Here is a 12887-nt window from a genome sequence, read left to right as displayed (position 1 = left end):
CTAAACTTCCATAACCATACAAAACTTCCATTATAACAGTCTGATATAACAATTTTACCTCAAAATCTTTAATAACTAAATTAAAATAATTTTAATTTCAGTAAAACTATTTTTAGATAGGAACCTGTAAACATTGTAGTGTCAACAGTAAAGGTAAAAGATACCAGTAAAGGAGGCAAGTTTTATGAAACAACTTTATTTCTACAAGACATTAAACTGTTTTGGAATGGTGTTAGGTTGGCACTTGGGGTAGTGCTGTTACAGTAACGCAAAGTTCAGTTCTACATTTGTTTGGATTTGTGGATTTAAAAAGTCAGCAATGCATAACAGAAATAGGGAAAAGGCTAGAATACAGTCACAGTATTAGTACTGACTATACTTCTAGTTTTTAAAAAAGCATCAAATCGAAACATGTTAGTCACCATAGAGAAAATCTTGCTGCTCCTGAAGAGTGTCTAAAGTTTACGCATAGTTTCCTCCTGTGGAAGGTAACAGCAGATCAGGGCACTGTACTTTTACCACAGAATTCCAGAGTGAAACTCATGTCAAATTAATTCAATCAAACATTTGTGTCAAGTCAAGGTACCTCTACTAGGAGGCTTCTCCGTCTTTGACTTTGTTCTCGCCTCCTTCAATCTCTTCCACTCCTGCCTGAGTCATCAGGTCTGCAATATTCTTCTCCAGGTCATCAATACGTGTGCTCATTTCATCAAGTGATTCTTATTAAGGAATACATCCAAATTATTTCGTTTTTTTAGGGGACAAAACTGAATACAATATGATGTGTAGATCGGAGTCTGACAAGAGTTGTGGGATTTTGATAAACTTGTGGTTAATAGTTCACCAAAAAGAATCTAAATTCATAATTTACTTACCATAGGCCTAATGTAATTCAAAAGCTGTGTGACTAACTTTCTTTAGCATAACACAATATAAGTATAATGATAACCAAACCGTGTGGAGATAAGAATGTGAAGGTCAATAAATGATATCCATGTTTCTTCGTACAATACTTTAATGAGATTAAAGGATATTTCTCCCGATGATCTGATCTGACATGGTCTGGAACTTGTCCTGCATCTGCTGCAGCAAGGTCTGCACCTGTTAAGGAGAACATGCATTTCTTAAAACGCAGATGATCATGATACGATATTTACCTACTAAACGTTATTGATCTCGTATTTACCATGTTAACTGGGGGGAAACCGGTGTCCCCAACTATGTAGCTAAATGTAATGTTTTTTCTTGTCGCAGCGATATTCGTGTATTTTAATGAATAAACCGGATTACGTAAATGACATTATAATCGTATGGGTTTGTAATTAAGAGTGCAAACGAATGTGTTATGCGCATCAAAACAAACCAGTTTAAACAGGACTAGCATTAGCCTAGCTTAGCAAAACACACAGCTATCGTTTCTTTCCATCTTACCACTGCCGTGAGATCCTGCACCGATTTGGGGTCTGTGTCTGCCATTATTTCTTTAAATAAATAGATATGTACAGTTACAACTTGTGTTTCTTCTTAAACGCTTTATCTCCCCAGCTCTGCTATCCAATGATCAGCTGGTGGCGAAATCACGAGCGATTATCGCGAGACTACGCGAGTTCTCAAATCGGGGGAACGCCCGCAAAACCGACGGGCTGCGGCACAGTGCTTGTCGCTATTTACATCAGTTGCATCTTTAGGCGTTTGTGCTGTGATGTATGGTTTTAAACATTATTTAATAAAGTTTGCAGGTTATTTTCTATTAAAGTTTAAATTCTACATCAAACAGATCAGTGATTCGTTTAGCGTCCAATCCATTTTTGTGTACGTTCCTTTTAAAACGTAAACAGCCACAGTGTTTACATAATAACTGCACTTTGTTTACTGTCACTCAAAAGAATGCTTTGTGCGGGAGTCTTTGTCCAGTTAATATACATAGTATGCAAAAGTGTATCTTTGCTGGAGAATAGATGGCCTTTCTCCATAATTTAGTTTGAGGTATAATTATGGTCTGATTTTTCTTCTTCCCTGTGTAACATTAGACTCATGAAAGCTGCGTGCGGTCAAACCCACATCTCCAAACTGCATCAGCCTGATTTAGACTATAACGTTAGACGAGAAGTACACGAGACAGCATGTGCGCACGAGAGCCTACTTGTCAAACCAGTCTTCGCCCGAAACAAGGTATGAACGTAATGTTGACTTTGTATTCTGTTTTGTTGTCTGTATTCTGTTAATGTTAATATGCTAAGGCGAGATATGAAACTAGTGTAAGTTACATGTAAAGGTTGTTTAATGCGTTGCTTAAAGTGAAAAGGATTTCGTGACGTGTTGCTTTTTCCCCACGGTGCATTATTCATAATTCGTGTTCCGGGACGTACGTCCATTTGCTTGATATTGAATAAGAAAGGCGGCCAATAAAACTCGCGCATAACTTATTTATGCACGCTGTTCCGTATATCCCCGAGTGTTTCTAATGTTATATCCCAGGACGCGAGCTTGCATTAAAACCGCTAACTTATGCGGGCAAGCTTTTTTTATAGTTAACCGTGGAATAGTCGGTAGTCGATGATACCAAGTGTAATAAATCCTCTAAAAACCTGAAGGGAAGGAATAGAATGAGTCTCGAGATGCATTCGTGGGGTTATTTCTGCTATGGGATTTTCCAAGTGTTACTTCCAAAGTTCGTATCACATGCACGTGATGGGTTTAAATGCCTAAAGCGTACCGCGTGGTCTTGTTGGCGTGCAGGCACAGTGCCTTTTTATGCAGGGAAGCGGACATCTGTTTACTGTGGGTGTGGATGTACTGTAAATTGTTGTAATGTTGGAAGAGTGTGTATAGGCGTGTATGTCGGAAAAGCCCAACCCCCATGGAATGCAGAAGCTGGGCAATAACTCTTGTGTACAGCATTTCTCAGAAAATATACCTTCTCTATAGAGGGCTTGGCAATATGCCTCACGTGCCTGACTACATTTAACCTCAACATACAGTGCAACACAAATCTTATATGCAGCCACTAAAATCCCCACGTATAATATTTAGTTACTTAGAACTGTGATCTGCTGTTTTGTGTTTTCTTGTGTTTTCCAGTACGGTAGTTCACTCATGTGACGCTCATGTACTGCATTCTTCAAATAAAACTCATCCACTAGGAAATGTGCTGAGTGCACACAGAACGTCTGACTCTTGTCCTGAATTGGAAAAGGATGCTTTCATTGGGGATCATCATTATTTTATACGATATATGACTGCCCGCTGTAAGCACGAGAAGGCTGTTTGGTCAACGGCGAAGAAGCAAGAAGCCTTATCTTCAGGAGCACAAACATCCTGTTTAGTTCTGATAATGTTAAGTGGGAACCTTTGAGAGTACTGTTGCTGATGGCTTTTGTGACCATTTTCTCTCATTGGTTTCATGCCCAGAAAGGTGCACATGAATCACGTAGATTGCATATAGTATATTGTATTTTGTAGGTTACGGAAAGTGGTACTGTGGCTTTAATAAGTGCTTTAGAAGCTTGCAATACACCGTTTTTCTTTGCTTTGTGCACTTTTTAGGTAAAATCTGTGATCAAGTGTGCTAAACTGGAGTTGGATCATACAAAGGATGGGAGTGTAGAGACAGCGTGTTTGTGAGAACCGAGCAATGGAGCAGGCACCAGAGGAGGACATGGAAAGCTCGTGGACGCTGCTCTCCTGGCTGGCCTCCTGCGTGATGGTGTTTGGAGGCGCTGTGCCCTACATCCCACAGTACCAGGAGATCCAGAGGACCAATAACGCAGAGGGTTTCTCCACAAGAGTCTGTCTGGTTCTGCTTCTTGCCAACATACTGCGCATATTCTTCTGGTGAGTGGAAGAGATGCAGTGCTGCAGGAGCAGTCGGAGTGGATTGAGTGCGTAGGAGAATGTGTGAAGTGAATTAAACAGTAAAAATTTAATTCATTTAAGTATGTGTGTCGGTTCATATTTGATGTAATTATTCTTGCTGACATGCATTTTTATTTTAGTTCCAATGCTTTGTTTGTCCTGTAGGATAGGGAAGCAGTTTGAGATGCCCTTGCTCTTGCAGAGCGTGGTGATGATTCTTACCATGTTGGCTATGCTGCATTTGTGCTGTTCCATTCAGGCCAGTAACAGAGTCAGTACCAAACAACACCACATTACAGGTAATCGCAATAAGAAGCACAGTTTTGTCCACTCAGTTGTAAAGTAAAGTAAATGATATACAGTTATTTGATCGTTCTGTGAAATAGAAAGTATATCGTATGTTTTACAACTAGATATGAAGAGTTGTATAAAAACTATACAAAGTTGCCAGCATACTTTAAATGAAGAGTTTATTAGCAAATATTTTTCAGGTTTTTAATTATGTTATCGTGTTTTTATTGTGTTACAGTAGCTATGTATATTTTTTTGTTATCATTACACAATCAAAACAAACAACTGCAGTTTGATTGATAAAACTTGGAATGCACAATAAAAATTTAAGTTTTTTACTTCCTTTAGTTAAAGAACAATTTTGTAATCTGTATTTACTACTTACAACTTTTTTGGAACAGGAAAGTTTGTGTATGTTAAAGGTTATTTATCATACAGCCTTTTAGAAACCCTTATTTTTTATTCTGTAACTATATGTAGCTCTCATTTATACTTTCATATATTTTTCTGGTGTTTTTGTTTTGTTTATTTTGTACAGCCGTTTGCACATTGATGCTGAAACCAACTGAGGTTTATTATCTTACATGTCAGTCAGATAGTCTCTTCCTGTATAAGATGGCAGAATAAATTGTAATTGACTTTATGCTAATAATAAAAAGCTAGCACTGGAGACTATTTATATCCAGCTGAACTGAATTTGCAGCATCCTGTTTTTGCCAAAAGAGGGAGCCAATGGGAAAGATATTTTTAATTTAGTTTCTTCCAGAGGCAAAGGAGGAGAAAGGCATATTAAGGCATTGTTGAATAGTAACTACAATCTCTGGAGTAAATGTCGAGATCGCTTAAAGTGACGGTTACAATGATTGCTACCGCAATATGCTGCATTAATGCCTGAGGTGATGGGAATGTTATATAAACTTAAGAACAGTTGTAACAGATATCAGTTCTGTCCCTGCTGTAATGTAGATGCGATTAAAACAGCATGAATGTTACTCATGGCCTGGGGAGCCATTCATTTATAATGACGATGTTAAGTGTCAAGTGTCTCACAATATCGGCATCACATGGACCAGGGTGCAAACTGCATGTCATGTCTTTTTTTTCGTCCGCCACATTGATTTATGATACATGTAGGCACCAGTTGATTGGCTTTTTCTGGGCGTGCAGAAGGAAACTCAATCTAAGTCATGGTTTTTATGAGATCACTTGCCTGGAAGGGAGTTTGAATGATCAGAATTTGCTGTGTTGTAATAATTTAAAATGAATATGAAATCAGACATAGTCCTAATATAGCTGTCATGTAGATTGATTAAACTTACAATTACACTTACTTCATACATTTATAAAGTTTTAGTGTTATAAAGTGTCGGCCTGTAAGAATGCATTTTACACAATATCAAATCAAATCTCTTATATTGTCACAAGCTATGACATCATTAATGCACTGAACAAGGGGAAACTGTGTTGGCGCAATATTGGCACTGACTCTCATATTCTAATACATTCTAAGAATAAACCTATTAAAGATAGGCCAAAACAACTTGTTGCAACACAGTTTCCCCTTGTTCTGTGCATTAATTATGTCATAGCTTGTGGGCGGGGCCTCATCTCGTTTCACAGAGTGCCTGCAGATTAACTGTATACACCTGTGTAACCTTCTAAAGTCCTTTTATTTACATTTTTTATATTTATTTTATATTTTCATGACTCAAATAATGATCCACATTATGATCTTGTCCTAGTCCTAGTAGCTAGTAACATATTAATGTCATGACCAGAACAGCAGGTCTGTCCTGAGAACAGGGGGTTTGCCTGAATAACAGTTAAGTGTGGTACAGAAGTGCGGTGGTGTAACACCCAAAATAGTGTAGATGTCAGATCCTCCCTCTGAAAGTTAGACGCCATCTGAGAGCGGTTTAATCACTGACTTACCCATTGGCAATATACAACCTACTGTCCACCTGTCTTTCATAACTTCACACGTACACACACACACACAAGCTGTCGTACTCACATAGCGCTCCTTCCTAACAAATTACGCAAGCATATAAATATACTTCACATTCTCAAGTGTTCCAGATTAACACTGGCATCCACATGCAAGACTTTTGAGGATATACTGAAAGTGGCAAATAAACTTTGTATATGACATCTAGTTAAAAATTGATCTCGTCATTTCTGAGTCACATGTAAGGTTATATCTCATCTGATGTTCAGGTCTGTTTAACGCTGCGAGCTATGAATGACTTTGCGTCAGCACTCATTTAGCACCCTCATGATTTTTATTAGACTTTTGCCCTTGTTCTGCTTGTTTGTTGAACTGAGATGTTGTGACTTATTAGAGACCATCGAATTAAGAGAAAGAAGACACAATATCGGTTGTATCTATTATTTTACATTATAATTCTTTTAATGTCACTTAGATTTACTGCTGAAATTTGTGTCAGTTTGTTTCATGCAATGAGCTGTTTTCCCCATTGGCCTTTTCACAGTATATCTGTGCATATTTAAGCAAAACTGTGCCAGTTCTGTTCTTTTTAATAATTTATAGTTTATTACTGTCATTTTGACATTTACCCGCTGGTTCTGAGTTTTAATATTTAACCTTAAACTCGGAGACCTTGCACCTCGGGTTATTTTTTATTGAAATTTTATTTACTAAGTAATTTTGTTTTTCAAGGGTAAAGCTGAATCCCTGAGGATCAGATATTTTAGAGGAAAATGTAATCAGTAAGACTTTGAAATAAGTACAATAGAGCCCACTTGTGGATAAATGTGGTATATAACTTCAGTATTTAGATACTTGAAGGGATAGTCCTCCAAAAAATTCATCCTCATGTCATTTTAAACCTGTATATGGCTCTTTCATTTGTGGAACCCGCACCAAAAGTGGTGTCTCAATGGTTCTGTGTCTATGTAGTGGTAGTCAGTGGGGTCCAATGTTTTCTTAATTAGAAGTTATTAAAAACATGGCTTGGAAAAGTAAAAATCCTTTAATGATTTTCCACAAGTCAAGTGGGGCTTAAGTGACCCAAAATCTTTGAGGGACTGCCGTCAACAGAGCATTTCCTCTCTATTGAAATGGATGTTTTTTGAGCATGCCCAGTAGACATATTGTGATTTGGGTAGTGGAATGGCAGGTGGCGTTATCTAAGTCTCTCAGAACAGCATATTGTCCAGTAGAGTGTGACCATTTCTGGGGCGTCAGAAGCTGTGATGCTCTCTTTCATTGCCACTGTGCTGTGTGCCCAATTAAATCACATTGTAATTTAATTAGTACATGAAACCAAGTGACACCATCTGTTATAAACAAAACGTTTGGCCAACAAAAAAATGTACATAAGGCAAAAATGTAAAAGAATTGGGTATCAAGGGTGTGTTTAGTTATTTTTCTTTGTGTGTGTGAAGGTTCCCTAAGCCTGTTATAACCCCATTTGTTTCTTACAAGTTTTTTAATATATATTAAAACTTTAATTTATATTTAAAATGTAAAATGGGACTCCTCACTATTTGCAAGGATCATACAGCAAATGGGCCAAATTGTACTTTTTTATTTAAAAATCTGGGGATGGTAAATATCATTATCTTAGTATTTGTCTTCAAGTAGTCCTTACTAATCGGAATGTGTGTGTGTGTGTGTGTGTGTGCGCGTGCTTGCATATGTGTTGTGCCATGATGTACAATTTGACTGACACACCAGTGAAAGCACTTTGTTGTGAATGGAAAAAAAAACAAAAGGAAGCGTCATACTTCTTCTGCGAAATGGCTTGATTAATTATTAAAAGAACATGAAATATATCATGGATGCATAATGGTTCTGTTTCCCTCCCACCAAATGTGTTTTGATGTTTATCATTAGTTCCTGTGCAAAGTGGATATTTGACAACAGATGTAACAGCTCAGAGTTTTTAGTTTTTAAACCATGTCAACAACAATTTTAACAATCCCTATCTATTATGCTACAGGCATTAATTGTACCTCAAATTGGGTATTTTTTATAAGTAGGTGTGCCAACACAGCACTTACATCTAAGTGGTTTATAAACTATCAACATTTTCATGAGAAAATTTTGTGTGAAATAAACATTTCTATCCCTTATGGTTTCATACTGTATATCAGTCGCACTTTATTCTGGGTCAGGAGAGGAGTCATTAAATCCATTAGCTTGTGAAAGCTCTTTAGTATCTGACTGTGGCTGCCGGTTATTTGTGAGGTGCTTTTATAAATTCATGAGTTCATCTTTGACCCTCAGTTCTCAAGAGAAGTTTGAATCAGCGCTGGATGCTGACAGGCACGGCCCTTTTCAGCTCTCTATCACTCTGTCTGTCCCAGGGCTCTGACAGAACAGTCAATGCCTCATAACAAGGTGAAAACTCAGTAAGGGGACGGTCGAAACAGTCTCCTTAGCTCTTCTTATGGTCCCTATCCCAAAGCTTTTCAAAGTCTTTCTCTTTCAATCTCTCTCAATCTCTCTCTTCCTTCTATTCTCCGCTGTGTTTTCGCCACTCTTTCCCAACCCGATCTCCAGAATTCCCTGGGCTCACTCTCTATCCATGTCCCTTTTTTTATTTAAAGTGTACCCCCCAGCTTCCTTTCATGCATTCTCTCTGTAATGATTTTATCCATTGATACTTAAGCCACTTAGGGGCTCCTGCCTGGGAGATCATACAAGATTTTATTAAAAAAATTCCACATCCGAGCCGATGATGGATGAACAGGAATACATTTAACACACAATACGATACATACTGCTTATACACTCCCTATTTTGCTTTGGTGCTTTTTCACCATTGATGTAAAAGCTCTGTGACAGGGTCCAGATGGATGATAGATGAGTGTGCTGGTTAGACAACCCTGGCCCTCAAGGGCTTCAATTCCTCATGTTTCCTGCTTCATTTCTATTATTAATGAGAGTTCACTTAGACTCCAGTCATCAGAATCATCATCTCAACTTTGCGAGATGTTATTATGGAGTTTGGATTTTTCGTAGCTAGGTTGGACGAGTGTCCGTAGCATATTCTGCTTCCTGAACCTCTGCTCCCTGGCTGCCTCATTAAAAATGACATCAGCATCAGATACAGTAAGAGCTTTTGGATGCCCTGTCGGACTGTGAAGTCTGCATATATCCAATACTGATTCCCCACTGTTTCCTTTTTCATTTTGTTTTCTCAAGTGACCTCTGATTCATTTTTCGATTGCACTCTCTCATTCTCTTCCTAACCCTTTATCTGTATCTCTCTCTTGGCCTGTCTAGTTCTCTCTCTCTCCGTTTTCATTTTCTCAGTCTCTCGCTCTCTGTCTCTCTCATTGCCTTTCCTTTTCTCTCTCAAGGCCCATTTAAAGCAGATCTGTATCATCCATCACACTCCGTGTGGACAGATTCCACCCATTTCATTAGGTGAGAAATAAAAGGCGCCCACTGCTCATTTTTTTACACTAAAGTTTTGTTTGTGTACTAGTAAAGTTTTGTTGCAAATCTTTATGGTTTTGTCTTTCCTTGGAGGTTTAGTGACGATGCAGTTTTGAATGGTATTTTTGGTTTGTTCTTGTTCCCGAGCACGACAACCTTCATCCCAAGAGAGCTCAAACTAATTTTTCATCCTCCAGCACATTAAAACTTAACCAGTGTCATTGTTTTCTGGAGACTAACAGCCTCTAATCATTATATATTTCTGTTGCATAACACTTCCACAGAAAAAAAGAAAGTCATACAGGCTTGGAATAATTCTAAAGACTTTTAGGGTGAAGTATTCCTTGAACAATGAGAAAGGAAGATCAAATCTATTTTCTTCTTTTTTACCTCAGAATCAGAACCATCTTGAGCCTCCATCACAGGCTTAAGAAGACCAGCATCCTATTTTGAATATAAAACATGAAAGATATCTGATGTAGTCCATGTATCAAGTTAATGACATTCATCCAAAACAATTTGTTTTGTGGCTCTTTCTTCTGTGAAACTCAAAAGAAGGTATTTTGAGAAATGCTTTAGTGGTTTTGTGACCATACAGTGGATGTCAATGGTGGTCAGTGCTGTTCATTTACCAACGCTCTTCAAAATATAATCTTTTGTGTTTCACACAGATTTAGATTTACATTAGGGTGAAATTACATTTTTCATTTTTGCGTAGACTATCCTTTTAATGTACTTGAAGATCTTTGACCCTTTGGACGTGGTGAGAGATGAGAGTAAACCATCCACAGTAAATATGAATGATGGTGAAATGCATTTGCTAAAGAAGAGTTTCAGGCTTTTCAAGAATGAGAAACCGGTTGAAATGTTAAAGGGACAATTCACCCAAAAATTCTGTCATTATTTACTCACCCTCAGGTTGTTTCAAACCTTTATACATTTCTTTGTTCCGATGAACACAGGGAAAGATATTTGGAAGAATGTTAGCCATTTTTCATTCTGGGACATCATCCACTACCAAAGTGGGAAGAAATATTTTATTTTTTTGTTTTGTTGAACACAAAATGAGATATTTTGAAGAATTTAGGAAAACAACAGTTCTGGGGCACGATTGACCACCATTTAATTTTTCCTACTATGGTAGTCAATGATGTCACGGTACTGAAATACGAACATTCTTCTAAATATCTTTCTGTGTTCATCACAACAAAGTAATTTATACAGGCATGAAAGTACATGATGGTGAGTAAATGATGACAGGATTTTTTATTTGGGTTGAAATATCCCTTTAAATGTAACTGTGTGTCTCTTTGCATACAGTTTGTATATGCGGTGGTGTGTGTCCTGCACGCCTCTGTGGTTCTGCCCACTGGTTTATCTCCGTTTAATGGAGACCACTATCAGAGAGAGGGTCTCTCTCTCTCCACCAGCTGCTGTTTCTTCACACTTCTATTGTGCTCTCTCTCACCTTCAACTCCATCTGCACACTGTCTGTTTTTATCTCTCCTCCACGTTTTCCTCTTTCCACATTAACATTGAGGTTTCACACCTCCGGTCATTGAGTGAGTTTGCGTAGCGCATTCTACATCCTGCAGTCTTTGCATAGTCACAGTGCAGATGCAATCTAGCATCGGCGCAGCCTCATTGTTTGGGGAATCCCTCCTGTGGCGTGTGTGTGCGTTTACTGTGCTGTGTCCTTGACTCACCGAGCTTTCGTAGTCTTATGTAACCCATATCTCTTTTAATCCTGTCTCTTTCTCTGTCTCGTTCGCTGTCATATCCAGTGCGGCTTCGTAACTCAAGAATCCCTGATGAAGCACGGTTCGGCACTGACAGGCTGTCTGCTGTGTTTTTTGCCCGGGTAATTACTGGCAGAGCGAGAAGACAGCAGTGAGCGGGTACGGTTTCATCATAAAGCAGAGTCTTTGCTTAGACACCAAACATTTCATTTTTTATGTCTTGACTGTGATGTGGTATCAAGGCTCGAGTTACAGTTTTGTCCCTCTTAAGTGAACACTGGACAGGGCTGCCTTATTCGTTTTTAAAGGGATAGTTCACCTGCGAGTACACCTGCTGTTAAAGCAGTTTGGCAATTGGCCGGGGCAGGCGGCTCTTTGGACTTGGTTTCGTTTGGGTTCTGTTTAACCTTGTACTAATACATCCAACATTGCTATGGTGATGGTTCATTCCATTCTCATGCATACACTGTACACCACGGATTCCTGACCATTCCACGCTGCATTTTATTTTTTTGTGTATTGTTGTATTCTGTTAATACATTTTGCATATTATTTGCACTTTCTTGTTTTTCCCTGTTTTTGTTACGTCCTTTTAGAGCCAAGGGGGACATGAGAATGTAATGAACCATAGCAGCTCAAACTGATCTATTGTATCCTGTTTACATATTCAGTGATTACATTAAAGTAAAAAAAAGAGTTTGAAAAAGCACAACCCCAATTTAAGTCCCGAAGTGTATAATTGGTTAATGTATTTGTCCTGTAAACAGCTTTGTGTTTGTTACAAACAGGGCTGGCAGGCATGTGCCGTGTAGTTAAGCTTCTCTTCTATCAGCACAGTTGGCTGAAGTGATGTAGCTTTCTGCCACAGCCCTCCATCCACCGCTACCTGCTGTCTTAGCTGGAGGATCACTGCACAGGTTGAAGGATTGCCGCTGCGTTCTTTGTGTTTTCGCCGGAGGGTCTAAAATGTTTGAGATGCAGCAGATCTTAGACAATGGTGTGATTTCAAACACCTGATCTCTCTCTTTTCACTTTCATTTAATAAACACTTCGATTTATCATAGTAGTGATTTAGATTTTGTAGGATAATCCAAACACACATCGTAAAGGTGATCTGGATGTCCATCAAAAGCCAAGCAGCTGCACAGAGGATAATTTGCGATAAGCGGAGAGGGACAAAAGAAAATTAGGACTGTGTTCAATAATGGCTTTAAATATTGACCAGGACACAGCATCAACAAGGGAGCTTGAAGAGAGATAAGATTCTTTAAATGACTGATAATCCCTGAGGAACGTGCTGTCTGATGACTGGCGGTGAGGTCCATCCTCCATACGTTTGGTTCATGATGATGCAAGGTCACTTTTGATGTGGCTGTCATTTGACTGATCACAGCACCGACTAAAAGGCTGGTGTAGGTCACTTTGAATGGAAGAGACCCCGGGGGAAGTTAACTGAGAATTAATTGCGGCCCCTGATAGCATAGATTGTTTGCACGTCCCGTCTGTGTTGTTTGTTTTATCGGGCGTTTGCGAAATTTCCAAATACCTGAATTGGCTCTCTAAAATGAGACATTTGTGCTCGTCTAGACCAC

The 12887-nt window shown here is 38.7% G+C and overlaps 2 protein-coding genes across 2 annotated transcripts in view; one reads left to right on the top strand and one right to left on the bottom strand.

The window, feature by feature from the left end:
* Positions 1-176: 176 nt before the first annotated feature.
* Positions 177-1570, bottom strand: hsbp1b (heat shock factor binding protein 1b). The gene is made up of 4 exons (XM_079465709.1): positions 1432-1570; positions 1035-1101; positions 587-713; positions 177-479 (listed from the first exon to the last, which is right to left on the bottom strand). The coding sequence occupies exons 1-3, from the start codon at positions 1474-1476 to the stop codon at positions 592-594; spliced, it is 234 nt and encodes a 77-aa protein (XP_079321835.1). The 5' UTR covers positions 1477-1570; the 3' UTR covers positions 177-479; positions 587-591.
* The window catches only part of LOC306899450 (solute carrier family 66 member 2), a 27529-nt gene continuing 16212 nt past the window's right edge, over positions 1571-12887 (top strand). Inside the window, exons 1-3 of the mRNA XM_079465708.1 lie at positions 1571-2172; positions 3547-3834; positions 4021-4154. Coding sequence (XP_079321834.1) covers positions 3635-3834; positions 4021-4154 — 334 coding nt within the window. The 5' untranslated portion in view covers positions 1571-2172; positions 3547-3634. The remainder of the gene's footprint in view (positions 2173-3546; positions 3835-4020; positions 4155-12887) is intronic.

Source organism: Barbatula barbatula (genome assembly GCF_947034865.1).
Source record: "Barbatula barbatula genome assembly, chromosome: 10".
NCBI lineage: Eukaryota > Metazoa > Chordata > Actinopteri > Cypriniformes > Nemacheilidae > Barbatula > Barbatula barbatula.
The sequence above is the reverse complement of the archived record's forward strand: the minus strand, read 5'-3'. Positions and strand labels throughout refer to the sequence as shown.

Coding starts and splice junctions, on each gene's coding strand:
- hsbp1b (XM_079465709.1), bottom strand. CDS start 1,476: ATGGCAGACACAGACCCCAAATCGGTGCAGGATCTCACGGCAGTG. Junction 1,102..1,431: donor TGCAGGATCTCACGGCAGTG/GTAAGATGGAAA, acceptor TCTCCTTAACAG/GTGCAGACCTTGCTGCAGCA. Junction 714..1,034: donor AGATCAGATCATCGGGAGAA/ATATCCTTTAAT, acceptor AATAAGAATCAC/TTGATGAAATGAGCACACGT.